Source organism: Galendromus occidentalis, unplaced genomic scaffold (genome assembly GCF_000255335.2).
Source record: "Galendromus occidentalis unplaced genomic scaffold, Mocc_1.1 scf7180000077527, whole genome shotgun sequence".
Lineage (NCBI taxonomy): Eukaryota > Metazoa > Arthropoda > Arachnida > Mesostigmata > Phytoseiidae > Galendromus > Galendromus occidentalis.
Genome location: NW_003805515.1, coordinates 1,490,659 through 1,518,568, shown reverse-complemented (window position 1 = coordinate 1,518,568; position 27,910 = coordinate 1,490,659). Strand labels below are relative to the sequence as shown.

At 52.3% G+C, this 27,910-nt stretch overlaps 1 protein-coding gene across 1 annotated transcript; it reads left to right on the top strand.

The window, feature by feature from the left end:
• The first annotated feature begins 449 nt into the window (after window positions 1-449).
• LOC100900368 (glycine receptor subunit alpha-2-like) lies at window positions 450-27,910 on the top strand. Its single transcript, XM_029112786.1, has 11 exons — window positions 450-559; window positions 19,661-19,767; window positions 20,937-21,004; window positions 21,479-21,601; window positions 21,737-21,837; window positions 25,916-25,998; window positions 26,096-26,230; window positions 26,358-26,572; window positions 26,687-26,851; window positions 27,191-27,214; window positions 27,743-27,910. The coding sequence occupies exons 1-11, from the start codon at window positions 450-452 to the stop codon at window positions 27,908-27,910; spliced, it is 1,299 nt and encodes a 432-aa protein (XP_028968619.1).

The following is a 27,910-nucleotide window of genomic DNA, read 5'->3' as shown; positions in this document are numbered from 1 at the left end:
TCTGAGGCTAACGTGAAAGGTTCACATGCTGCCCCCTCTCTCGAATACCTCACCCATGAACTCATTTGCCGCTGGACGCGAGCGACAGGGAGGATCATTTACGCTGTCACCCCGATCGTTCTCTCTCGGCATCGAAGTGAAACATCGGGGGTTGAAGGTCCAGCAATCGCTTTGCGGAAGCCTGAGCTCCATGAGAGTTAATCTACAAGATGAAGTTCCCGCTTGGGGGAAAAACTTGGAAGAGATCTCTGCTGTCGGATGTCGCTTCCTCCTGGAAAGGCGGAGCGAGGAGAAGGGACGTTGGGGAAAGGTCCCGTGCTGCACGTACTCCTGAGCACGGCGTGCTCGTCGCGAAAACACTCTACGGTTTGTGTTCCGTGTGACTAACCGGATGAGCATCACAAGGAAACTTCCGTCTTTCGGCAACGAAATACCCCAGTGTGATAACGATGCCATCCACTCATTTAGCAGTTCTGTTCGTTGTGTGGTTCACAGACCCGAGCATGCAGGAACAAATTCTCATCAAGGAACCGGTAAACTACGCGAAAACCCATAGCAGGTTTGTACCGATGCAAAGTTCCTCGCCGCTGCCATTCGTGCTCCAGCTCTAGCGGATGTTCCAATCGAGCCTGAGCTGTGATATTTCATTCAGTGCGAGTGTGGAAGGGGATAGCCTCCCCGATTAACATTTCCACATCGAAAACTCTCGGGAGATTCACGGGCTCAATGCGATCGGCCTACGAGCGATTGGGAGCGGCAAATTCTCTCATCTAGAGTCAGTCAATCAGTCATTCATTCCCGCGGATTCATCGTGCCTCTATTCGCATATCATCTGATCGCCCGAGCGTCGTCCAGCGGAATGTGCACCGCCGAGAACCAGATCGCGAAAATTTTCAAAAGATTGGACATTCCCCCCAACCCATCCTCTCAGAGGAAACATTCCGGGACTGAAATAGAAACGGTCGAGTTTCCCTTACGATCGATAGTAAGCAATATGCCGATCGTCGTGTTGCATATGCGCTCCTTCCTCGCAGGTGCGGCTGCTGCAACAGAGCTTGGATATCGCAGTACACACCGCAGCGAGGCTGCACAGTTCAGGAGCTTGGAAAATCTGAGCGAGACACCGGACATCCTGACAGCGTCATAATCTTGATGAAAAGTCCCGGCAGGCAACTTTTCTGTATCGGTTTCCTTGCCAGGCTCTCGCATTTCCTGTGAGGGAGTATTTTCGGGTCCCTCCTCGGAAGTGTGATTAAGCTTTTCCCGGATCTGGGCGAGCTACTGACTTGTGGAGACGAGACCTCGATCAAAGGGATCTCATGATTGGCGGAACCTTCCTCTTGCCAATGAATGGACGTACGCTTGCGGCCTCGCTTTGGAAATTAATGAACGTTTGGATTTACATAATGAGTGCGCGCATTGCGTCCAATCAGATCGGAAATTAACTTCTCCTCCGCTCAGAAAATCGGCTCCAGAGCCCCTGACTTGCGGTTCGCGACCGCGAAAGCGCGCGAAGCTCTCGGGAGGGCGAGCAACGATATGAAATCACTGATGCCCAATTGAACCAGATAACTGGCTAGATGTGGAGAGATTGGCGCGTGCCCCTAGACTTTACAGGGGCTCCCTCGATTCGAATCGAACTCCGATGAGCCTCAGATTTATTCTGGGAAAATCGAGAGAAAATATTTTTGAGAGCTTCCCAGAGTCTCCCGGGAACGAACGAGGAGGCTCCAACGAAAGGGCTCCTAACCTGGCTGACAACAGAGCGTAGTCGTTTATGCTGACAAGTCAGCGGTCACTTGCCTTTCCTCGGCTCGTGCGACGTCAGCATGATTCGATAGCGTGAACCAGAGACGACGTTATCTGATTGATAGACGGTGCCGCATCGCTGCGGTCTACGCGAGAAGCAGGAGAGTTATATGCAGTGCCATTCTCGAAATGGGTCCCGGAACCGAAACTTCTCTACGTTGAGCTCGACGTATTCATAGTGGCTCCGATCGCACCTCGCCCCTGTGTCCCGAGACCACGGGAGTCTTGGAGTCCGCAGCCTCGGGCTGGAAAGCTGCGTGGGCAGAATGTTCGACACCCTAAATCAGGCTATCGAAAGGGTGAGGGAGTGCAAAATATCGCCCGGGAGACGCGAGCTTCTACATACAGTCGGCATAGTAAGGTTCAGATCAGACTTGGACAAATGGGAGAAAAATCGGGAGAAATCATAAAATACCCGACATATCCCAATCCTAATGACAAAACCCAGCACACATGTCGGGTAAAAGTCGACCGATGAACGAGCTGTACTCGCTCGCTGTTGTCGTCAGCGCCCGAAGAGATCGTAGTCGATGTTCTTCCCATCAGAGTGACGCTGTAGCGCTTCCGGACCCGATGACATGATTATAACAGAGACGTACTTCTCATTCTGAAGAGAGGACCGAAAAAAGTTGCGGTTTTTCCCCGCGAATCGTTTTCGACGCTCCAACGATTCCTCCAAGGGGAAGCGGGCGATTTTCTTGCGACTGCTTTTTGGAAGTCATGCGAACCTGTCGCGATGATAGCCCTGTAGTCTTCCAATGCGATCAGCGCGGTGCCAACTTGTCATCCAGAGTGGTTTTGGCGATTCGCCTTGAGTCATTGTCTTATCTATTTGCCGCCAAGTCTGCACCTTACTTTCCGAGCGTTTTCATGATGCGCCAGAATTCGCGACCGATCCGAATGCAGTCACACGTGAGCTCTCACGGACGAGGATATTCATTCTGAAATTCTCACCTGGTCGATCGGATGTTTGCATGTGAGAAAAAGTGACGGAAATTCATATTCCTGACAAGGCAGAGGTTGTTTCGATATGCGTTCCGCGAGCCCCGATCGCAGAAGATCAATCAGAGGAAAGGGAATCGAATTCGAGGGTTTCATTGACAAGCCATGATTTACCGATCGGAATGGTTCCTGCGGAAAATCTCGCGCCGGAAAGGTCTGCGCCTTACACCGAGTGATTTCTTCCTGCTGTTTTTCCCGCTCATCATGGCCTCCGGGGCGCATCGAGCTTCCAGCCGATCAAACCTGGTGAAAATCCATCCCGTGCGATCGGAGCGGAGGCTCGACGTTCGGAAGCTCGTCATTGGCAAAACTCAGTTAGAATCGCCCCGCGCAACGCTATTGGACCAGCTGGCGCTAAAGCGTCGTCAAATGATTTCTTTCAAACAGCCTCCTCTCGTTACATAATGCCCGACGTCGACCGTGAGGTCCTTCAGAACGAATGGTTTTCTTCCGATGCCTGTCGATGCTGAGGCGCTCTCCACACCATAGGCTGGAAACTTTTTTCGGATTCCGTTGACACCGCCGTTCGAATCCTTCTATCCCCAAAGGACTTCATCAAGGAGCATCTGCACGAGCGTTTCGGCGTCATCCGGAATGATCCGTTGTCTTGCTTACAGAGTTTGCTTCTACCCAAGCGTCGAATAAAGGAGAACAAGTAGACGCTCCGCTTGCCGAGTAGTTCGCGAAGGAAAAAAAATTGATCCCCTAGCATGCGGCGGTAGTGTTAGCTGTGGGCCGACATCTTTTCTGAGCTCGAATCCCACAGCGGGGACGTATTGAGAAATACCTCTTGGATCAAAGATCCCCTCACGGCGAGGGCGTCTTGGGAAGGATGGGCTCTGAAGTGTGTAAATATTCGAGAGACTAAATTGCGCAGAAGAGCCCTGCATCGTCAAGGAGAAAGAAAAAGAGATCATAGGGACACGATTCGTTCGATCCAGAGAGAACTGTGCTTCCGATGCATTATCAGGCTCGAGTCATGGATAGACCAGTAGTCGTACGCGGCGAACCCGGGACGGGCAATACCGTCTTGCGAGAGGAGCGAGGAAAGTTGCGTGCGGGGAAAACGGAGCTGTGGACATGATTTATTGAGTCATCTCCGCGGATGTTCAACTGCTCCCTCGCGGGTCGAATCGGAATAAGAGAATATTCCGAGCCGAGAAGGCAAATCCTTGCCGGACCCTCCGGACTCACGGAGCCGATTTTCGATTCTGGGCTTGTCCCTGACCGAACTTTGATACTTCAGAGCCATTTGAGAGATAACGATCCCGCCAGCTGACTAGACGGCTCGGTCACCGACTTTCCAATTTTTCTGAGGTAAGACCATCATCACTGATCACTGTTCAGCGGGAAATATCGGCTCGAGGAGATCTTATTCGACTCCCATCAAATTCAGACCGCCGAAAAGGTACCTCTGAACATCGAGAGGGAAACGAGTGATCGGAGCTGCTATGAGCACGGGTTATCCGGAGCTTGTCGTGTTCGGAGGCGAGCGACTATAATTATGCCCAATAATAATAATAATATGGTGGACTGGGAGACACAATAATATGGAGAAGCTCGTATTCAATTGTAACTGATTACTAATCCTTTCACGTATTCGCAGCTACTAGTGAGACGGATCCTGAATAAGGAATGAAGGAAGAAAAAAATACAAACAAATCCATGGCCAAATGAGACTCTCGAAGTGCCACGATCGACCCATTTTTCCCTTAGTTCTCGGCGGAAGTTCGGATATATTTCTTACCCATATTCATGCTGCGATTGGGCCGAAACGCTCGCGTCCCCGGAATTTCGTTCTCCCATGGCGCCGAACTCGGCTGAATGACATGCTCGAGGCGGGCTTCCGACTGTCATCGGCAGTGACAGCCGTCGCTCATGGAAGTGGGTTTGCTGAAAAGGAAGATACAAATGCAATCTGCTACGGTGCCAACGGTGACTAGAGAGCACTTTGTCGAAATGATCCCGACGGCACAAAGCCTTCCGCCTACCCATCGGCAGTGATTCGTCGATGAGGAGTGGTGTCTCAATGCGATTGCTGTAGAAAGAAATCTCGGGAAGAGAATCACCCGCCTTCTAAGGTCGACCTATATATATGTATCACCCATGACCAACGATTGCAGTCAGGGACTGTACTTGCTTCCAGATCGCTACGGAGTGTCGCCACTTCACCGATGAATTCCCAAGGCCGAGCCCGACCGATGGGGAGGATGGTCAGTGGTGAGGGGAGGAGAAAATTCTTTCGGGGAGACGGGAACGGGGAGCATCACGGAATCGTTTCTTCCAGCATGAGGCAAGAGCGAAATTGAGTGGTCTCGAAAGCCACCGTATGAATTCGAGGGAACAATTATTCACGATGGCCAGGCTGTTGTCAGATGCTAAGTGGGGCCTCGCGGAAAACTTGGAATAAAGTTTTCGCGTCCTTGATCATGGCAACAGCAAGTGAGACGAGAGCTCTGACAATAGTCCTATGAGAGAAGTAGAACGACTTCCGTTAGGATGGAGTGTCAGACGCAGTTTATAGACCATTGCACGCAGACCCTGGACTATAAAAACGCTTATTGCCGGGAGTGTCGGTCCGTTCCTCAACGGAGCTGTCACCGGATGGCGATTGAGCACTCAAACTCAGATATGGAAAATATGCATCCATGACTCAAGTTTCCTCAGGATATTTCGAAAATCGGAGCGCGGAATACAGAAAGATGATGCCGCGGACCTCGCGGGAACCCGCTCCTGGGAAGATGGATGGAGGGTGTGAATCCGGAGATGATGGAGGCGAAAATCTTGATATAGACCAGTCCACGGATCCGCGGTTCCCAAACAGGTTCTTCTCTTCATAGATTGCCTACGAAATCATCCAGAGCGATCGAGAGCCCACGCGACGCAGACTGGGATGCGATCATCTTGCAGGGAGCCCCCCCCCTATTCGAGAGGTCAAACGGGTGGGATCGCCACGCTCAGGAGAACATGGATTCCGGAAATGCGACACAACTTGGACACACGGCCCCTGCTGTATTGCATAGGGCGTGGGCCGGTAGGGCCGGCCATGTCGACGCAGCTGAAATCGAATCCGACCAAGAAAACAACGTAGACCATATGGGATGCTACGGCACTAGTCGCGCAGGGTGCCTCCACGCTCGAAGCTCCGACGACGTCGCTTGGATATGACAAGCGTTGTCCAAGCAAGCACACCGCCAGGACCAGAGGGGACGGAGAAGTGCTTTCGCCGTCGAGAGAAGCGCGATATCGCGAGACTCGACCCTTGAAAAAGTCTCGGGTATTCCATGCCTTCGACGAGGCTCACCTGGATCGGATACGCACGGCGCGGATCTCCAAGAACTCTGTCCCAGGCTACACCCGCACACGGGGCGTTCGGGAATCCTGGGCTGCGAGAGTGGTTTCGAATAGTGTCTGGACAAAGTTCCGGCCGGAGCAGCTCATAATTATGTATTCATTTCTACATCAATTAGCTGCACCTTCCTTGGGCTGAATCTGACAGGAGCTCGTTAAGCCGATTACTCCCCAATATCAGACTCTATCGCTCGTGCGTTATTGATATTACCAGAAGCGCTCGTGGCCTCTCTACCGAGCGAGAGCAGATCCCGGGAACCCGCGAGGAGCAGATGAGGTCAAAAAGCCATAACGATAAGCTGATTCTTGCTTCTCGTTCGGCGAATCCGTTTGATTACGCTGCAGCGGTAGCGTAGAATCCTCACTGTGGCTCGCATTTCTACTCGAAGAGTGCCTTGTGAGGATCCATTTGTATGAAGGCGGCTCCCATCGAGCTCAAATTTCCCGAAAACTCGCGCGATTTCCATCTCGCAGGACGTCACTGCCGCAGGATCTCGCTGCCCAGGATAAGCTGAAGCTGTGATCGTTGACAGTCCGCAGCCGGATGATCGGGATTTTCATCAAAACACAGTGATCGGCTTTCAAGAGATCTTCGCGCCAGCTTGTCATTCTCCAGACTCCAGACTATGATCTCTTGAGGACAGGAGGCGGGAGGTTCTCTCGGAGAAATTCTTGTTTGAGGCGCCGGCGATAGAAGAACTTCCGTTTTGCCCTGGGGAGGATGACATTCGGGCCGAAAAGAGCCTCGTTGGATGACCCCTGTCAGATTGAAGCTCTCTCTAGAGCAAGTCATCAGTGAAACATCATCAGCCGCCGGAGTCTGCACTTCCATTCTATCCATTACCCCTGAATCCTCAACCATCCGCTTTTTGAAGCAAGACTGAGGCCTTCTTCTTCAGTTCGCCAACGTTTGGTGAAAATTATGATTCTATCGCCTCCGAGGCCGCGGAACATTATGAGTTTCCCGTAGAATTCTCCTCATTGGAAATCGATTTACAAGACGTTCGACGGCAGTGACATTAGACGAGCGGACCTGCTTGGCTAGGCGAGAGTGTATTCAGGGTGAGAGCTTTACCGATGGTATCCTCGAGAATATCGATATCGTCCGCGACCGAGAGGTCGGCTATTCCCTCGATGACGCTCCCATCGGGAGTCCGACTCGGAAAGTTCACGGTAAACTTTATGAGGTCCCAGTCCGATCAAGAAGATAAGCGGCGCAAACTCAGGCCCCTGCGCTCGACTTCCCCTCTTCCTTATCCTTCGTGCGCGGCCAAAAGGTATCCTAGCGTCCAAACAGCGCTCAGCCATGATGGATGCGTGAATCGGAACGGAATTTCGCCGAGCAGTAGACGTTGCCTCTGTACTTCAACAGTGAAAGTTGAAGACGGCGATGTAAAAAAAAACTTCGACACATTCCGATTCCACCGGGTTCGTCTTCTCGTTCGAGTACGGAGATGGCCTGAATGAGGGCAGATCTTCGGAGGGGTTGACTGACCGCATACTTGAAGAACGGTTCCTTGCCTCACCGAGAACCATTACCCAGGAAGCATGAAATTCGAGTCTCCCGAGGCTCGGAGTTTCTCGCGTGAGCTGGGCGAGCTCGCAGCCGGAGGGAGACGGACATTTGATGACGCTGAAACTTACGGAGCTGATTGGGGAATATTTCCCCCTTATTTCCTGAGAGTTTGCCCGACTTCCCATGCGTAGAGTCCACGTGAATCTGAGGTAGAGGCTCGCCCGGGAGTATCGAGCTTCTTCCGCCCACATTGCCATTCCGCCGCCCCCGGCTCTTTCCATTGTGACCCGTCAGGTACATCTCCCAAGCGGAGGTCTCTCCAGATGCAAAGGGATTGGTCCGAGCGCGCACGCTCCGAATCTCCACCCACGCGCCATCATCGAGTGCGCCAAGCGTCGACGTGTGCTATTCTGAACAGAACTTGACGGCAAACCGAAACCACCGAGCTCCGCTTTCAGATAGCCAACTCACGGAGCGGTTCGATCGCTCACGCCAGTGATGAGCTGATTGCTCTGCACGAAGAAGCATTCCCCGTTGGAATTTGTGAAAAATGTTTAGAGCTGAGTCTCTGGGGATTCTTGTAAAACTAGTAGCAGCTCGGGTCAACGAGCTTCCGAACGCCTTTTGGCGCATTCCGAGACCTCCCTAATTGGACGGATCGCCTCTTCCGGGGGCTCGCGCCTTCCGAGCGCGAGCATTGGGCGTGGGTGATTTCCCTCCAAACTTCTGTAAATTATACCTACCGGTACACTCGAGCTGAGAGAAGCATGCGGCAGGCTGTTAGCGAATTGGTCCGAGATCGGTGGTGGAACCAAGCGACCGATCGGAAGAACCTCGCCGTGAAAATATCTAGGCAAGAAATCGGGTATAATGATGACGATTCGCTCGATACGCAGCGGAGATTCCTGAAAATTCAACTGAAGACTAAATGGATGTCTCGGATCGTCGAGCAAGTCCTCAAACAGCAAGGGCACCCACTTGCGGAGAAGCTATGCAGCTCTGAGAATGGGGCCGCTTGGGAGCAGCTGACACTCCCCGATTCGAATTGCGCCTTTCGAGACGACAGCTTCGGCTCGAAACCGGAAAACTCGACACTCTGGCTTAAAGGTTCCCCAAGCGAACTACAAAACGACAAGGTTGTGTACATACTCTGCTTCCTCGAGCGGATCGCTCCGCCGTGGTCGAGAACCCAGTCGTCATTCCCGTCATATGCTTGGAGATGATCGACTTCCTAGTGATACATATAAAGATTCATGACGATCGAGCCGCTGGACTCGCTGGGAGAAAAGATTGGTCCCATCTGATGCAGTACATAAACTCTAATAATAATCGAAACAACTCCCAAAAACTCTGCGTCTCTGCGATCAGCGAATTCCGCCGCGGAACTCGCCCAGCGATCCAAGTTATACCGTCAGCGAATAAAAGAGATTGCGATGAAGCCACGGAGCGGTCCTCTTTTAGCCTGAAGATTGTGCTCATTATCAAGCGGGAAAACAGCGGGGCCAGGATGAACGGAGAGCAGAATGTTCGAATTCGTAGGTGATCGCATCAAACTTTTATCAGAGGCGATCGAGTCTATCCAAATGGCGCGGTGTTCGAAACGGTTTCCTCCATGACACGCTCAGATGACTTCGATTCCCGATCATTGGCGGCGAGTTCGAGCCCTTATTGAGTGTTGGCCTCCTTCTCCCGACCTCCTCCTCCTCCCCCGAACTGAGAGCATTCATATCGCCAGAATCGTCAAAAGCGCCTCCGGTGCAATTTACCCGTCATCCGCACTAGGCCTACTCAATGTCGGAGAGCATGGCTCTCATTCGTTTCGACACGGCTTGCCAGCCGGACGCGCTCCAACAAGCATGGAAGGATGGCTGGTTGGAATGAGTAATGATTTATTCGATCAGCTGGACCGCTATCTCTCCTCATATCTCCCCCTTAAATTGTGGGTGAAGGAGAGCGTGCAAGCTTTTGGCCTTGTCGGATTGCGCAGAAAATAATTATGAAGTCGAGAGAATGAAGGAGAACGATCCCGCAAGAGTCCCAATCTCGCGAAGTCCTGGTGTCTGCGAGGCTTCCCATACGATCAGATGAAGCCTTTTAATTTGCGCTTCCTTTTATCCTGGGAGACCCGGCGGAGTGGATAGAAAAACACAAACAGAGACGAACGACATTCACGTATTCCGTGTAATGAATAATTCAGCATATAGATGGTGTCGTCAATAGCGTCGAGGATGATGCAAACAACAACAACAACGAGAGCAACTGTCAAGGCTGTCGATGAGCAAGTTCGATCCGACGTCGTGCCTCGTGTGACTTTGTAAACTGGATCAGCGCTGTCAGCTTCATCCGAGTCTTGGTCCCCGGAAGGATACCCAGAAAGTATTCCAAAAGCTGATCCGGCAATTCCGCTGGTGATTCGACCTGACAAATCGATGACATTTATCGATGTGAAGATTCCTCTCTCCTCGCGATGCGATGGATTGAAGGAAGCCCTCCGAAGCTCTCCTATCCATGTCGCCTCACCAATCAATGTGATTCGTATTCGCTATAACGGAGCACACGGTACCTACGTCCGCATTCCCCGTTCCTCCCTGAGTTCCACCGGCCGAGGAAGCGCATCTCTCGCTTGTACGAATCGATCATATCTGAAATATCGATGACCCAAGAATTGTTATATGTACAAGCTTCAGAAATCCAATCTCTAGATGGCTCGATCGCGTCTGCTGCGACTGATCTGTCGCTCTGAAAGATCGCTCTGACGATCTCTAACGCCTCACTCTGGCTCGTCGGAAACCGCGGCCTCGCGGAGATTTCCCGTTTGATCTGAATGGACTCGGGTTCAGCGACAGACGAAGAAAAAGCCTCGCATTCGGCGAATGACGGCGATGCTGCAAGGCTCTCCGAGACAGAGACGCAGTTTTCTCTCTCGCCAGCAATCCGCATAGAGCTCACACTGTATCTTCGGGATGAATGACGCTGCGCGATTCACTTAGACGACGCCATGAAGGGATGCGACGACGACAGAGGCGGGACCGAGACGCTAAGCCAACAGTTGACAACGTCCATCTTATTCTCTATCGAGTCCCAGAAGAGAAGTGTGTCGCGCGGGAAGCCACATCTCGTGAATGACTACGTTCATGGGAGGTCAGAATGGGCGGCTCTGCACCCTTGCAGAATTCGTTCGAGTTCCATTTACGACTCGACGTGTGATTCCGCGGTCTGTAATCTCGTCGGCCGAAACGAAACAGCACCATCCTCCGCAGAGTCTGAGCGAGGAATGACCCCCTCCTCCTCCCCCTGCCGGGCACAGGCAAGCGAGCCGACGTGGAGCGGTTCCCTCGGGTCGTGGGTTGACTGCCGCGCGACGACGAGATACATACAGAGGAAAAGCTAGCATCAAGCATCGAAATTCCAGAGAGACATAGAATCCGATCTTCCCGTGGGAGAAAAACAGAGTGCTTCCAGGGAGTATCTCAAACGGCGTAAGCGGTCGGAGTTCAAAACTTTCCTTCGGCTTGGGGTGAAGCCGCAGAGCTCAGACTGAGGTTCATCATGGACATGGCCTTCGCCTTAGGTTTCCTTCGCTGCCGTCCGGAATTGTTTCATGCGAGGCCTCAGACCTGAGGAAGGACTTGTGCCGGCGGCGGCCCATTCGCTGATTAGCTTTTTTGGAAATTTCCTCTCAACGGTCCCCTCTTCTTCTTTTTCGAAATAATTCTTACCGGTGGAAGGTTTCCCGGAAAACCTCGTCTCTTTATTCGATTTCCGAGCCCTCCACCTGCGGTAACTGTTGGTAGTTTCTGATGAGATTGAGAGTGATTGTCGCTAAGTATGAGGGAGGCACGTTCACGATGCGTTGGAGCGCCGCCCCTGGTGACATGCTCGCGCTCGTCGGCGTTCCAGCCCTAGCCGTCTCCGTCCGAGTCGCTCGCTGCCGTCCACTCTATCTCGATGTCCACGCGCCTTGTCGGCAATGTTCTACGTAAGCCCGATGAACGCTCCCCACTATGCCTCCGAGCAAGGGAAAGGGAGCAAGGGAAAGCTCCGTACACAGAGGAGGGAGCTAGCCGTATTAGGAGCGCGGGCAGGAAGCAGTCTGCTGTCGGCTCGAGTCCCGTCTGTAACAATTGCTCGGAGCCTGTTACAGAGTGCTGACAGCCAGAATATCTCGCAGGGGAAGACGACGGGAGAAATCCCATTTTGTCCGAGTGTTTACGCCTTGGGAATAGAAAATATTGCCCAATCCAAAAGCAATAATCATGCGAGGCTGTGTGCGCCAAGGAGCGAGACTGACTGAATTGCTCGTGGTGTTGTGCTTCGTTTCTGTGTTCAGCTCATCGGAAAGCGGTGGCGGACTCGGAGATAAAGGAGCAAGCGTCAAAAAATACAATGAAAATCCCGCCCAAAGTGAGGAAGGCGACTCCGACAGGTAAACCAAGCTTGTCGACTCGCGAGCATCTGGTTTCTATTCTCAGCTTTTCCCATGCTCGTGATCGAAGAGCACAGGAATAAAATCAACGAAGGCGCGCGTAGTCTTCTAGCGCCCGACCGAAGAGATAATAACGAGCTCTCGAATCCATTCCGCGACCCCGGACTGTGAGGAGTCGACATCGTAGGATTTTCTCTTCCGCAGAAGCCGGATCGCCGCGACAGCTGTCGGAACAGAGGGAAACCCTATAGTCCGGAGACCGGATCTTGGCTCTGGCGTACTGTGTCAGCAAGCCTTCGAAAAGAACTACCGAGGTTTCCCGTCGATGATTAATCATGGGAAGTTTTCTCTGTGGGATTTTTTTGTGCGCAGTCGATTCATGTCCAGTCGCATTGGTACGCTGGATGTACCTCTGTACTGATTCTTCCTAATGTAAGAATCTCAGCGACTCGCTGCAAACAGGCTAGCCTCGGATATCGAGAACAATAATGATTTCGAAAGCTCACCGAGCAGCGTGTCAAGTGTCTGAGAAATTTATGTGCATAAAGGCGCAACACACTGCGCGCTTGAAAGCTTTTTCCGCAATACGAAACCTCCATAGCCACATCCACTCCGTGCTGCTGACCGCCGCGGCGGCTGCCCACAAGGGGACACTCTGAGGGAATTCGATGCAGCTCACTCAAGCTCATGCTCAATGCTCGCTTGATGAATGGAGATCGAACACCTGGCCGCGTTGCCCCTTGGGGGAGAGCTGCTGTGAAGCAAGGATCGCCTGAATTATTCTGGTCTGAGCACAGGCTTTGTGGCTTTATCCATCGGAAGAAATCGGGACGAGGGAACTACTGCAGTCGTTTGATGTCGGGAGACTTTTTTCCTCCTGAAGTTGAGATCTCATCGTCTAGAGATCGATGAAACGTTGACGTTACTGTCTTGACCTGCAGCTACTCAGCTACCTACTCGATTCATGACGAAAAAAAAACGATCCGAAGCCTCCGGCGTTGAGATGAACTCGGAAGAAGAGCTGGGTCCGTCCGAGCTTACAATCGCTTGATTGAAAATTCTCTGGTCCGTTCTCCCCTTCCGGCTATTGGGCGAGGCTCCAGCGGTGCTCTCCACGACGTCCCCACATGAGGCTTCGTAAGGCCGGCCGATCAGGGCGGGCCACTTTTCGAGAATGACGCAAGTTGAGGAAAAAATGAGAAGCCGGAGCAGTATCCCCACCTTATCGGAACAGTGAGACAATGCTTCTCTCCGGCCGGGAGCGGAGACAACTTCTGTCCGACCTCGAACGGAGGAGAATCTCCTGATACCAACCGACGGAATCAGCCGTTCGGGGGTCTCATCGGGAAGGAAAAAATTATGGGAGGGGACGTGATTGGAGCGATATGCAGCTCTGACCGTGGGAGGGACCGCGGGTCGGACCCTCGACAGGACCAGTATCGAAGGATCGCATACGGTTGCGGCCTGACGATGCGATGACGAGAATAGCTCTGGCCCTCGTGAGAATTCTCTCGGCTTCAACTCGGCCGTCGTTCCGGCCCTGAGGCAACACGGGTCGTCGACGTCTTCATTGCCGTGCGTTCGAAGACACTGAATCGCCAGCAAAGTGAAAAAACTCCGACGCCGCACCGCCACCAGTCTCTGAAGACGTTGTGTCGCGTCCTCGGAGGAACTTCCTCCTCCGAACTTTCAGAGACAACGTTCCGTAACAACTGGCTCATCGTGATCTACTCGTATCAAGACTATATGCCGAAATTATTACACTGATCACCTAAGGCAACCCGCCCATACGGCTCGAGGTGCAAAACGTGCGCCTCAACTTAGGTTGCGTCTTGACGTCTTGCTGGCGGAGGAGCTCTACGAAAGGAAACCGACGAAGCGCGCCATTGGTATATTGAGTTAGCGCTGGGAGCGACGCGGTGGCCGGAAAACCAGTTCCGATCAACATTGGTTCGTTCCGTATCCAGTCACTCACTCGGTGACCGGAACACAAAAGCTAAGCCTCAAGGGCCCAATTGCATTTGCGAGTTCCTCTTCGAGGCAAAGACTTCGCCTTCGTGTGTCTCCGGCCTTAACAAAGTTCTCTTCTTCTCTCCGAGCATAAAGAACGAGAAGGCCGCAGGTTTCTCGCGAAGATTTTATTCCTCTCGTTTGTGGAATCGGTCAAAGTGTTTCCCTGCCTCGGCATGCGTCGATCGCGCACGCCGTCAGCGAGGTCGCGACCAGAGATAAATCCCCGCAGCCTTGACCATTTCGAAGGGCTCCCTTCCTTTCTCGGACGGACTGCCTGGTGTGGGATAGTTGGGCTGTTTTTGCCCATCCCAATATTATTACTTGTTATAACCTAAATAAAAGTATTCATTTATGTTGAATAATCCCCTCTCTGGCTGGGACGATGAGTAAATAAATAATTTCGAAGGATGCATCATATTTCTCTATCTTCACCTCTGTGAAATCCCTTCCGCGGCGGCGAACCGACTGCCGTGCCACTAACTGTTGCCGGAGCGACACGAGAGTGGGATGTCGCATTTTCGTTTTAGCAGACTTTTGAATTGGTTTTCAAGAGCGACCTGCTTATGGAAACAAGTCGAAAGATTGAGTGTCCGCGGATGATTCGGAAGAAACCAGTAGGCGGATATCCTGTGGAGTACATCATTACTAAGCGACATCAGTGAGCTATAGAGCAGAATATTTTGTGCACGAGCCACGAATCCCTCACCCGGCTCCTCGGCACGAACCGAGTCCTCTCTTCGTCATTTGAGAGCTTCCGTAATGAATGGGGAAAACGAAGTCCCAGCGGGAATCCTATTCACGAGGCCTTCGCTATGCTCAAAAGTGGAATTGCGTGCTCTGTGTTCTCTCGGTGCTTCGGTGACATGCTCCCAGAGCGTTTCCCCGCCATTTACCTCGCGGAGGACGCGGAGCTTGTCCCCATGGTCTTGGTTCGCGGAAAGGTAGGAGGAGCTCCAGAAGTATGTATGGTTCGCTTGGGTTTGTGGAAGCTGATGAAGAGAATTAGCAACAGTCAAATGGTTCACTCGGGGGGAGGGGGAAACGGGAATGGCGAATGCTACAGAGAAGACTCAATACACTTATTCCGGAGCCGGAAGCGGCGACACGTCTTCCGTTGATCTGGATAGAAGTTTGGGGTATGGGGCCGCACCGACCGAGCCCAAGCACCGCTATTTGTGCATATTCTGGCTCCGGGCCATGTCGGCCGGCGCCGCGCCGGCATCTCCGACGCGGGCAGTGGACGGGCTGGCATTCGTAGTATGTATCCGAGCCACAAACCACAGCCCTCGGTCTAGCTCGATTCGGAGATTGAAGTCGGTCTTATTGTCTGCCTTTATTAGGGCAATGCCCCGAGCCTAGTGCCGCGGATGCTCGACTCGGGATTGGGGCCCAGAAATTTCTCGATCGCAGAGCTCGTTCCGATTGAAGCGTGGCCAGTACGTGGAGTCAAGGAACAGCTATCGAGCTCCACCACGGGGAATCGCGCAGGACGCTCCCGAAGCGGCATGGCTCGGAGACTGGTAGATAAGATTACAGAGGAGACATTCCATTTTTTTCGGATCCGTAGTTTTCCCTCCGATCCTCCAAGCTCAATCTAGGGTTCATGCTGCCGCTCGTCAAATATTGATCACCCGCAAGAGAATGAGCAGCGCACGAACGGAGTTCGTTCTTCCTACGCTCTCAGGCGTTCTATTCCTGCTCCAGATCCTCGGGTTCCCTCCTTCAGGGGAAGTCTCCGATAGTAGTAAACGCTCTATCGGGTCTTCGTGGAGGATCTCGACGTACCAACCATGCGCCGACTGCGCGGGGAGCTCCAGATCAGTGAAAGAGGAATGCTCTCAGATGGAACCTGCGAAATAGAGCCGATCATGAGGATACGTCGATGAAAAAGTTGGGAAGAAAGCGCTCTGATATTCCAACTCACTTGTTCGACAGTCGGAGCAACGAAACGAACATATCTGCTTCTCGTGGGGTAGGGGAGGAAACGTTTTGGACGCTTCTTCTGTCTTTTCGTAGACGCATTTCAAGCTCATGCAGAATTTCGGAAGAGCCCGAGGCGACGAGGGAGAACTTGTAGGATCCTCTTGGGAGAACGGGAACAAAACGAAGAAAACTTGTGACAAATGCCGTGGCATCAACAGCACTCGATCTATCCCTATCATTTTTATTTCTCGATGGTCTCGTTCGTCACACTATAATAAACTTCGACTAATGGAATGCCATCGATTTTCAAGCCTTTCATTAGTCCACCTCCCATTCGGGGATGAACATCATTTTGCTCAGTGAACGACCATCGCTGCAGATCCTCTCGCGCTCGCAAGAGCGGAAAACTTTGCGATAGAGCTCAGAAGTCAAACATCATGACGACTCGTGACCCTGTTTCTCCGGGGTGTCCGAGCTCGGGTGATCTGATCACACAATGTCTGGAAACTCTCCGGCGGCTCCGTATTGAGCGTGGATCGGAGCCGGAATTGTTTGATTTCGTACACGCTCGGATAGATTTGAATACGATTTCTCGCCGTTTTATGCTAATGAGACCATAACGAGACAATAGGGGTCGTCCATTGAAGTCTTCCTGTTTAATATGGCTGAAGTGTTTTTCAGAAGGGTCTTGACAATGTGATGCAAATCATTTTCGAATCAGGCTTCTTCTCCCTGGCTTCGGACAGCTGTTTCGGTTGCTCCGCTGCTTCATGCTTCGCTCTTCTCTGACCGAACGGATTCAATGTTCGAATTCGGAGGGATCGCCCTCCGGAAGTTCGCAGTAGTCGGCAGAAGTGGTTCGAATTTCATCGAACCCGTTGGTAGAGTCCTTGGTAGGGAACGCGTTTGTCACTGATGGTGCAAACGTTCGTTTCACTTCGTGAAATGCCGCAACGACGCCGCTCGCGCGGGGGGCGGTGTGGGTTCGATCCTTGCTGCCGGAAAAATATTCCTTACGGAAACGCAGGTACTCGGCCTTGATCCTCCTGGGTACATTTGCTCTATGGATCCGTCCTCGGAAGCAATGTGAATAACAGTCCCCGGGACGTTAAACCTTGGCTTAGTGGATCAGCCCGAAAAAGTTTTTGGTAGGGAACGCAGCTGGGACTCGACAAGGGTCGACCCCCACATGAGGAGTCATTTGTGGTCGGTAAGGGATTCCGCCGATGGAGTTTTCATCAAGCAGACGTTTCGAGCGGGAGAGCTGTCGATACCGATTCAGGCACGCGTAGCGGAGACAGAGCCCGGTCGACAGTTGCGCTCGAGCAAACGAACGAATGAACACAGAGCCAGTCGGTCGCGGAGACAAGCGGCAGGAGGGGGGCGGTAGCATTCTCGAATAGGATGAGCGGACTCCGGAACGCATGCAAACAAGCTCACTCGCCCATCCCTCGACCTCGCCGTTCTGTCCGGCCAGCGAACAACCCTTTCTGCAGACTCGTACAGACACAAGATCATGAAGGGGTCTTTAACAAAACTTTCACGTCTGACATGATAGTCGGAGCAATTACTTCAGTCGTTGTCGGGAACTCCAGGCTATTCTCCGGCGAGGATCCTAGACGTCGGGAAATCCATCGCTGATGTTCCCGGTCCGCATAGACGGGAAGACCGCTCGTGACCGAGTCCGTGGATATCAACCAGAACCGGAGAGATCACCTTCGAGCCACGAGGGGATCGTCCCTTCAGATTCGAGGAGCAGTGGATGAAGTAGGAAGCTCGAAGCAGCTGACGGGGCTTTCTGAGCGAGGACTGTGTAGTCTCTAAAAAATCACATTTGGAATGCCGAGCTCGAATGAATCTTGGATACGCCTACTCGAGCCTAACGGTGCCTAAGACTTGTGTCGTGAGAGATACAGTATTTTCCGGGAAAATATTCCGAATTTCCCGTGATCGCATCAGTGTTCTGTATGGATCACAGCATCTGCTGGCGGATGAGAAGGATCCGCCAATCGACCTGCGACTTCGCTCTGCACGAACGGCTTTTGAGAAACTTGAGAAACGTGCTCATCGTCAACTGACGAAAGATTGGAAATGTTTCCCACTGTCTAACCCTCTCCAAGTGATATCGGAGACATGGTCATCCGACAAGAGCTCTGCATTTTCTGACCACGGCATGACATTGCTTCAATTGTGAGAATCCTTCAATTATCATTATACCGGTCGAGGGGGGAGACAAAACGTGCGCTTAACGGCGAGCGCGAACTCTCGTGGATGATTAATGATTAGAATATTCAAATCGACGATTCCTGTGATGGTGAGAGTTGGGGAGTGAGCGCAACGATCAGATGTGCGCCCGACGCATCCCCTATGCGGGAAGCTCCTCCCTCTTTGCTATGTTGTCATCGAAGTCCTCACATGCCCAGCGGACGCAACTCAATCTCCAGTATTAGCGAATCGGCTCGGGAGAAGGGCTGGAATTGGCCTATCTGGTTGCAAGCCACTCTCCTAGATGTCTGTCCTCCAGAGAATCACTCAAACTGGCCGAGCTGCTCCAGTGGGGACCAGGAGACTAAATACCGCGGAATTTCCTTCCTTCATCCTTCGAAACCGTTGTCATAGCCTCGATAGCTCGAGAGCCATAAAAGTTCAACTTCACATTATTGTGCGAAGCGGGCTTGTTCCTGAGTGTTCCCGCAGCGAATCCTCGTCGGCGTGGTCGGCAATGTACGATGCAAGCTTCTTACGAGGTCGAGGCGGAATAGAGGAGCGGAAAACTGTATTCGTTCCTTGCCTCGTTGTGCTCTCCCTAGGGTAAAGTCTTCGGTGTTTCTCGCGAGCGTGAAAGCTCGCGCGTGATGGTCGAGCAGCTGACGTCGGAATCGTTCGATCTACGTATCACTCGCGGCGTCGATCGTCGCGTCACTCGTCTCTGTGGATGCTCGCTCGATGAGCCACCAGCGGAGGGAAGCACCACGAGCAATGGAATGAGCCCCCCCCCTTCGTGGCCCCTCATGCGCGCGGAGATATTCGCAATATCCGCTCGAGCATGCCATTCCTCAGCTCGAGCCTGTCGCTTTGGCTACCACTACTACTACTAGCAACAATCTTTGCGACCTCGAAGCGAAGGCGTGGACGCAGATGCCAGGGCAGATGTCGTTTGGGGAAAGGGGAGGGGGGCAGCATAATCGTCAGCTGTTGAGATTAGAATGCCGTCGCTCATACCGCCTTGACCCGGGATTGTGGATCAGCGTGGGCCGCGTCAAGACACGTCTACTCAGTTCCATCGTCGGCATATTCTTCTTTATTGCGCATAGCTCTGCGCTGTCTTGCTGCTGCTGTTGGTCCTCCCGTGGACGGAGCCGACAAAGTGTTGCATTTCTCACGGGACTCCCCGTCTCTCTGCACCAGCCTCCAACGAATTTTTATCGCTGCCGGGCGTAGCTCCGCTCGAGATATTTTCTGAAAAATGATTCCTCAGCCGCTCGACCTCTCCACGGAGGAGGCGTATCTCGAATCTATTTTGGCCGGAGCTCGATTCCATGAGCAAATGTTTATAGCCACTTGTTCCCCGGAGGCTCGTCGGTTTTGCTCACAAATAGTAAGCATTTTTCTCCTTGCAGTTATGATTCGTCTCAGAACAAACTCAACTCGACCATCAAGGACCTCGACGCCCTTGATGAACTCCTAAAGAACTACGACAGGCGAGCCTTACCCACCAGTCATCTTGGTGAGTGAATTTTTTTGTCCCTCATGCCCTAGAAGGACAACGTCGCAATGCCCCCGAATCTTGTTCTTGGACGGCCGACTCGCTTGAGGAGCGGGGAACTTTCCGCTGCCTTCGGTGCCGCTGAATTTGCATCGTCGTGCGGTCGGGCCGTGCGCGGACCTTTGTCGGGGTACTGCGAGACTTCAAGCACGCAGGAGGACGAATCATGATGGGGAGTTAGGAACCCTTCATTTGTGCGAACTCTGTCCTATCCAACTGGGACGGCCCCGCCTTATCCATCCTTGAGTCAGATACGCCTTCTAGATAGATGTATTCGTCCTATACAGTCGAAATCGACCCGACTCGATTATATTCCTCTGACATATGATAATCCAGAGCATGTAGCCCTCGATTCGGACTCTGCGCAACGCTCACTCGGGCCATTCCTCCGAGACAATTACCGTCGTTTCAGCTCTTGCAAAATCCGGGAAGACAGCCGAATACAGGCTCTTGTCACGCTTTGGGTCTTGAAAACACTATTAGGCCTGTGGATGGCATCCTCAATAGCATCCGGATTCGAGTCGGCCGAGTGTGTTGACTGAAGTGCAAAGTATGGACCTCTCGCAACCGAAGCCTCTCTGTCGCTTGCGACGGCTTTCTCCGTTGTTAGAGGCATCCTAGAGATCCTCGTTCTGGAAAACTCCTCGAGGCTAAACCGTACCCGACATGGATCCGATGAGATCTCGTCCCTCGAAGCAAGAAAACGCATTCTCCCTCCTCTCGGAAACTTCCCGTTTCTAGATTAGTTCTCTACTTCGCATACTCACGGCCGGACCGCTCTCTAGATGAGTGAGACGAGTCTCGGTCGCGGCAAGTCGCCATCGAATCATGGGATAAGAGTTGCGCCGAGACGGCCAAGAATAATATATTTCGTCCACTGAGAGCCGATCACGTAGACAAACGAGAGCATCGGCCATGAACTTTTCGCACGCTCCACTTCCGTGAGCCAGCTGAGCGGGAATGGACGGGCGACCGAGAAGGACGGGATCTTCGCAGGGATTTCTCTTGCCCGCCGTCCTCGAATCGTTCCGCCGGGCGATCGTGGTATGGGGAGCTCAAGCTCCACGCTATTTGTTAAAATCACGTCTCATGTGCGACACATTTCTCAACACTTTCCGCCTTCTTTCCAGGGGAGCCGACCATCGTGACGAGTGAGATCTTCATCCGCAGCTTCGGTTCCATTGATCCTTCGAACATGGTTCGTTCATGAGAGGAAGTTCGCGGATTAATGCCGCTTTCATCTTCGCTCGCTGAATCATTCGCACGTGCCTGCTCTTTTTGGTATAATAGACCCCGCCAAACGATACGAGTCACTCGGCAGAGATCCCTCGACTGCTCCTCTCCGGTGAGCTAGTTCGGGAACTCCTTTCATTCGTCGTCGACGGATCGTCGACTCCCTCTCGAGGACCCCGGCATTTACGAATGGAAAGTCTTGACACTCCCTTTCGGATCGATGGCGATCACAAATCTCCGCGACGGAGGTCGTCATCCAATGACTGCGAGCGAGATCGCTGACCGAGCCAAGCGCGGAGGAATTTATGGAGTAATTCCCGGGAAAATGTCAATTCTCGCAAACGGTCTCAGAGTTCCGGGCGACCTGGGTTCCCGTGCCAGAAAATGATACAGGGAGTAGCTTTCCCCATCTCCAAGGTTGACGCGGTTCTTTTCGCAGGACTACGAGGTTGACTTGTATTTGCGTCAGGGATGGCAGGACGACCGCTTCAAGAAGAATACTTTCTCCCGAGCCCTCGATCTCAATGATCCGAAGCTCGTGCAGCGCATCTGGAAACCGGAGGTGACAGTTGGACACGCGGACGTCCGCGTATAATTTAACATCGGCTCCTCTGGTGGTCGATTCATTTGGCGATAGAAGTTTGTTTCTGCGATAAGTGAAATAATTGAGCCTTCGATTCCTCTAACGCCCTCACAGGTGTTCTTCGCGAACGCAAAGCATGCCGAATTCCAGTTCGTTACTGTCCCAAATGTTCTGGTTCGGATAAAGCCCTCTGGAGAGATTCTCTACATGTTGAGGTACGTTGTATACTGAGCTTCTGCTGAGCAAGTCTCGCCTTAGCTCCCTCCTCATTTTTTTCCGTAATGAACGCGTCCAGGCTGCGCTGTCTTCGCTTCATCCGTAGCACTATTATCTTTCAGAATCTTTACAGGAGCTTTCACGCTTTCATGACGTCCTACGCCTCGCTAATTTCCGGCGTGATACGTACGACATTGTGAGAGAAAGATCGATGTCGCGAATACACTGTGGGCCACGGCCGCTCGAAGTCGAAGCAGATTCAAGTAAACTTCGAGTTTCTGGCCGACATCGAGACGCGATATCTTCGAAACGAAGGGAGGAGTCCTCTGAAATCGAAAGTCAGCATTCCATTGTCCCCGAAGTCTCTGAAATTCCTGTCCGTTGATTCCGAGTCCCTCGATATTCCCCAGCTCCGGCGACTCAACACTGCTGTACAGTTTGAGAGATTTCTCATATCCCACCCGGGGCAGGAAACCCGCCGTCTCATTCCTTGGCATTAGCTCCCGGGGCCAGTGTCCGTATTCATGTACGCACGGTCGTACGCTGCATGCCGAAATTTCCAAGCGAGTAGAAGATTTCCTCCGAGGTTCCGGCGACGCGACCTCAAGAGCCACTCGGGCGATCCGAGGGCGCAATTTACGATTACGGGACGCCCGTATTTCGCTGAGCTCAACTGATTGCCGTCGCCATGGATCCGATCGGAGGATGGAGGATCCGTTCCTGAATCATTCTCGTCAAAGCGAGCCCGGTCTTGGTCACGCCGTATCTTTCCGGGCCGTGGGTCGAAGACCTCGATAGACTCCTATGCGCCCAGAGTTCTGACCGCTAGGATGGCTGGCGATAGCTTCCGAGGATACATAACCTAAATCTTCTGTCTCCTTCGAAGCGGGAGAGCGCATCATGGAGAGAATCTGTATTGGTCTTCCCGAGCGTCATGGATAGAGCTCATGGTTTCGAGCATTTGTCACTTTTTCATTATTTATGAATAACATGCCTGGGGAGCTCAGTAATTTCACGACGATACTTACCCCGAGTGTCAAAATGAATATCTCATGACGGAAATATTCAGCGATTGCTCGAATTAGTCGAAATATCCTCGCTGCCGATGGATCGGGCCTGATTCCGATATCGCTCAACTAGTAGCGAGACTCGACAGTAGAGAGGAGTCAAATCTCAGGTCTCCTTTACAATTTCGGGAACTAGGATCGATCGTATCTCAGACACTCGGAAACATCGGAATCGGGAATGTATGGATGGGAGTTCGTTGTGGAGGGCGCTTAACGCTGACCGCGGGAACGTTTGGGGATGCGAGGCGGGCCGCAGCGACGGGCGAAGTGATACAACTGGAAGGCAGCGCGAGAGGCGAGGTAGATCCCCGCGGGTGGGTCATTTCGGCGAATCATTTCGGCGGGATGCGATGCTCAACCTGAGCACGCTGCCCTGACTCCACGTCGACCTCCGATGCTCTGAGGAGAGTTTCGAGAGTTTCTGGAGACGTTTGCGATCACGGACAGTCGCGCTCCATTAGTAGGGGAAGCGATCACGGACAGTCGTGCTTTATTAGAAGGGGAAAATTAGCAGGGGGATTGACAAATATGTTTCTTTCGATTTTCCTCTAAATTCTTCTCATTCTTTTTCAATGAGGAGAAAGATTAAAAAGTAATTGGAAAAAGAATTTTGATCCATAATTATTATTTTGTGAAAAAATCACAAATGCCTGCTTGAAACCATGGGCTCTAGTCATGGGTATTTCTGTCAGCCTCCGAAACTTTTCTCTCACGCCTTGGTCACGAATTCAGGCCCCAATCACAATAAGGAACCGCGGAGAAAAACGGTACGCCAACTCAGAGTTTCCCGAATAAAATAGTTGGAAAGCATCAACATGAAGCTCTGCTCAGGAGCGATAAATCCTGCAGCTCCAGCTGCCAGAACCAAAGTGCTCTCATGAGTGACTGATGTCTCGTTCACACAATGTTTCGATGCCCTGACTCTAATAAGCCCAAGATAAGCTGCAATTATCTCTGCCGGAGCCGTCAGCTCGAGATCGGTCCCTGGATTTGCGTCCTCATTGTGCGACGTCCGAATCACAAGGGGAAGTGAAAGCGGAACTGCGTCATTCGTCCTGTGCCGTGTCCCGGATTTATTCGACAGAATAATCTCGAGCTCAGGAGGCAGGGGCATGGCAACAGGTGGCATCGAGCTCATTCGCGGTGGATACACCAGGCTCACCTGGTACTTCCCGAGCAGCCAGTGATTTGAAACTTCCAACGTGAGCGATCCTATCTATCATTCATGACGACCATCCTATCATAAACGACCACATCAATCCAAATGGGAATCCTTCTTCGCCGCTAGCAGTACAGAAGACTTCTTCTGTTTGCGACGACGCATTGTGTCCATAGAATTCCCGAGGGCTACTTGCTCTCGTTCCGAATATCTGCTCATAATTGGAACGTCAATATATCACCTATTCACCTAGGTAGGTGGATGGGGAGAAGAGTTCCCCTATTACGAAGTCGCAGGACTTCTAGGAGGAGAAACAGAGAGGCGTATAGCTCTTCGTAGATCCTGTACCGCGAATCCATCTTTTTCGGCCAGAGGATTAGTTTCAATCATGTACTCCTACTCTGACCCAGTGTCTGCTACGCAGGCGGACGAGGATGGAGACTCCCTCCCTGGATGACGGCGGCCTGTCTGGCCCTTGAGCAACGCCCCTCCTCTCATGTAATTGGAAGCGAACACGAGTCGACTACGGCGATAAAAGCCACTCGGCTTTTGCTTTATCAGCGTAAAAACAACGTATGCTTCACGCGAGCATCCGATATAACAGACCAGCGTTCGATAGTTCCCTTGTTCCCCACTTCTGTATGGAGGCGAGCCTATCGATTTTGAGTCTAGAACGATGGCATCTCTGGCCAGAAGAGGCTCGGATGGGGCGCCCCGCGCACTTTCGTCCGATAATGCTGTGACCCATCCCCCGGCTGGCAGAACTGTTCCTGACTCCTTGGCAAGTTGGCGCGCTGCAGACAGCAGGCTCGCCAGCAACGGAAAGGCTGGAACCATTCTACTAGACGAACTCATCATTGACTCTTCAGTAGCTATTTTTAAGAAGTCGTAGAATTCAGGACGACAGAATTGAAAAGCACAGGTAACACCTCAAGCTGCCCGTTTAAGTCCCCGATCTCTTGAAAAGGGCTCCGATCAGGAATTCCTGGCGTCGGCCAAGCTCGCCGAAACTCAATGCCGGACCGCTTGCCGCAGCACAACTCAGAGTCACGGATAGGTTTGCATCCGAGCGATTGAGTGCGAGAGGCTGATTCGATTCCGATAAGGAGAACGCCGAATATCCCGGACTATCGAGCTTTCCCGAGACCAGTCGGCCAGTCCGTCCGTCGCCGATTGTGTGTGTGTCTCCGGAGACATCTCTTTTCATCTCACGATTAGCGGGCTGAGCGGTCGCGTTCTCGGCAGTGGGAGCCTCCGCGGGTCAACACTCTGACCCCAAAACTTTAAATTCTTCGATCATAGGCCCGCGTTTAGGAGTTTCCGCATTCCTCTATTCTGGAGCGAAAACTAGTTCCGGGTGCTATCGACCTCAATAATTATTAAGAACCTTCTGCTCAGTCAGCGAATTCCGATTTATCATCGAATGACGAATCTCCGGTCACACAAGGTCTCTTCGGGTAAATTTTTAAAGCGACCGGGGAAGGGTATCTCTAACGGACATCCCCAGTGTGGGTGTAGGTGAATTCATGACGGTGGTTTATTTGGTCAGATACGACTCCTCAGACGAGAATCGGGGTCGAGCTGGCCGTGATTTCGTATAGGTCCCCAGGTGCGAACGCTACGGCGGGTCGTAGACGAATCGAATTTTATACAAGCCGTGTGAGTAAGTGGGCGTAGCCGGGCACAGACGCTCGGGGAGTCCAGGGGATAATGAGAGCGTTGTCCCGTGACCGAGGCGGAGCAATACTCTCGGACGTTTCGGCCGGAACAACACCGTCACGCTCCGACACTTCGCGGTGATCTGGAAGCCCGAATCGCACAGTCTGAGACGTGAATATTCTTCTTCGTCAGGTTGAAGCTCCGCTTCTCGTGTATGATGGATCTTTATCGTTACCCGATGGACTCTCAAGTGTGCAGCATTGAACTGGCATCATGTGAGTTACCTTCGGAAACCACGATCGATCAAAAACACTCGCTTTTCCGGGGGAGTAAAACTTTCCGTCCCTAAATAATGAAGAAATTCCCTTGCAGTCTCCAAAACAACGGACGAGCTCCAACTCCGATGGGCTCCTGAGAACCCGGTCAAACTGTTCGAGAACATGAAGCTACCGCAGTTCGAGATCGAAAACGTGACCGTATCCCTCTGCAAAGAAAAGTTCCACATCGGTCAGTATGAAATCCTCTCTGCTACGCTCCTGTTGGACGATCCGAGGGAAAAATATCGCGGAGCACAACAAACAATAAGTGAGATTTGGATTTCGTGAGCCGAACGGCTTTCTTGCTCTCCTTGTAGGCGAGTACAGCTGTCTCAAAGCCGAGTTCTACTTGCAACGTTCGCTGGGTTACCACATGGTACAGTCCTATCTCCCCACTATACTCATCGTGGTCATTTCGTGGGTGTCATTCTGGCTGGACGTGGATGCCATTCCTGCTCGAGTAACTCTTGGGGTCACGACACTGCTAACAATTTCATCAAAGGCAAGCTCCGACAAATTCCCGTTTTTGGCAGCCATCGTGTAGGTTGGAAACCTCATGGCGGCTCTTCCTCCTACGATGCCGGTGCAGGATTTTCGTTTCCCTACCCTCATCTGAAGAAGCGTTCCGCTGCCGCGTTCTTTACAGGGCGCAGGCATTCAGTCAAACCTCCCTCCCGTGTCTTATGTGAAGGCGATGGACGTTTGGATGGGTACCTGCACTTCATTTGTGTTTTCGGCTCTTCTCGAATTCACCGTTGTCAATTATTTGTGGCGACACAACTCAGGCCATCATTGCATTGTATTACATCACGTAAGTCGTGCCGATTCTAGGATCATAGCCTTAAATCAGAAAATCCAAACATAGCAAGGCGCCGCACCGCCGCGCTTCATTGCGCCGACGAGATTGTCTCGGAGGACTCGACTCCGGAGCTTGTGTTGTTCGGGGAGAAAACGGGGTCAATCGGTGCCGGGAATCAATTATCTAATCGGCGGGCAGACGCAGCAAATCTGTCTTCGCAGAATGGACGAGGTTTGGTCGCGTACCCCGGCAGAGATAGATCCGCCTCCCTCTACTTTACAGCATGTTTTCGCAATCGGAAATTCCATGGCGAATTCGCTCCAGCTAAAGTCGTTCCTCTCCTCTTTCCAGAACGACAGCAATGGTGGAGCGATGGTGAGTGCGTGTCTAATCGGGTAGCAGATCCCTTCCGACGCAGATGGCGACGAGACGGAGAATGGAGTTCCGCGGGGCAGAACTCGAGCGATCGTTCCCTTCGCGTTTCGTCTGCGCCTCATCAGCGTATCGATCCCGTGCTCGCTTTTGAAATTGAGTTGTTTGTGTCGGTTGCGAGTCCAAGCTTTAGATCCAGCCGCCGGGACTCGTTTTTGTTTTTGGGACCCGTCAGTTTTTCTCTCGGGTTATGTGAGTTCGCGGAGCGCGCTCCGACGCCACGCGCAAGCGTTCGCGGAGAAACGTCTAGTCCGCATCAACGAATGATTCAGTGAAGGGAACACGACTCGGCTCCCGAAAATCTTCCTCGCGATTGGGATAAACTTCATCGGACTCTCTGCTTTCTCTGAGAGCTCTCGAATGTCATTGTTTCCGTGATCGAGAGCCCTGGATGACGGTGTCGTCGAATCCCGAATAGAAATCGAGCTCGCGATTGGATGAGACTCAACGAGTCTTCTTTTTACGTTGCAGCTGGTACAGGCGACAAAAACCGGCGGAGCTGAATCTGTCACGACGAGATCTCGAGATTGGGATACGAAACTCCGCGCGAAGAGAATCGACCGAATGAGTCGCATTGGATTTCCGGCGCTGTTCATCGTTTTCAACATTCTGTATTGGCCGTATTACATGCGGCAGTAG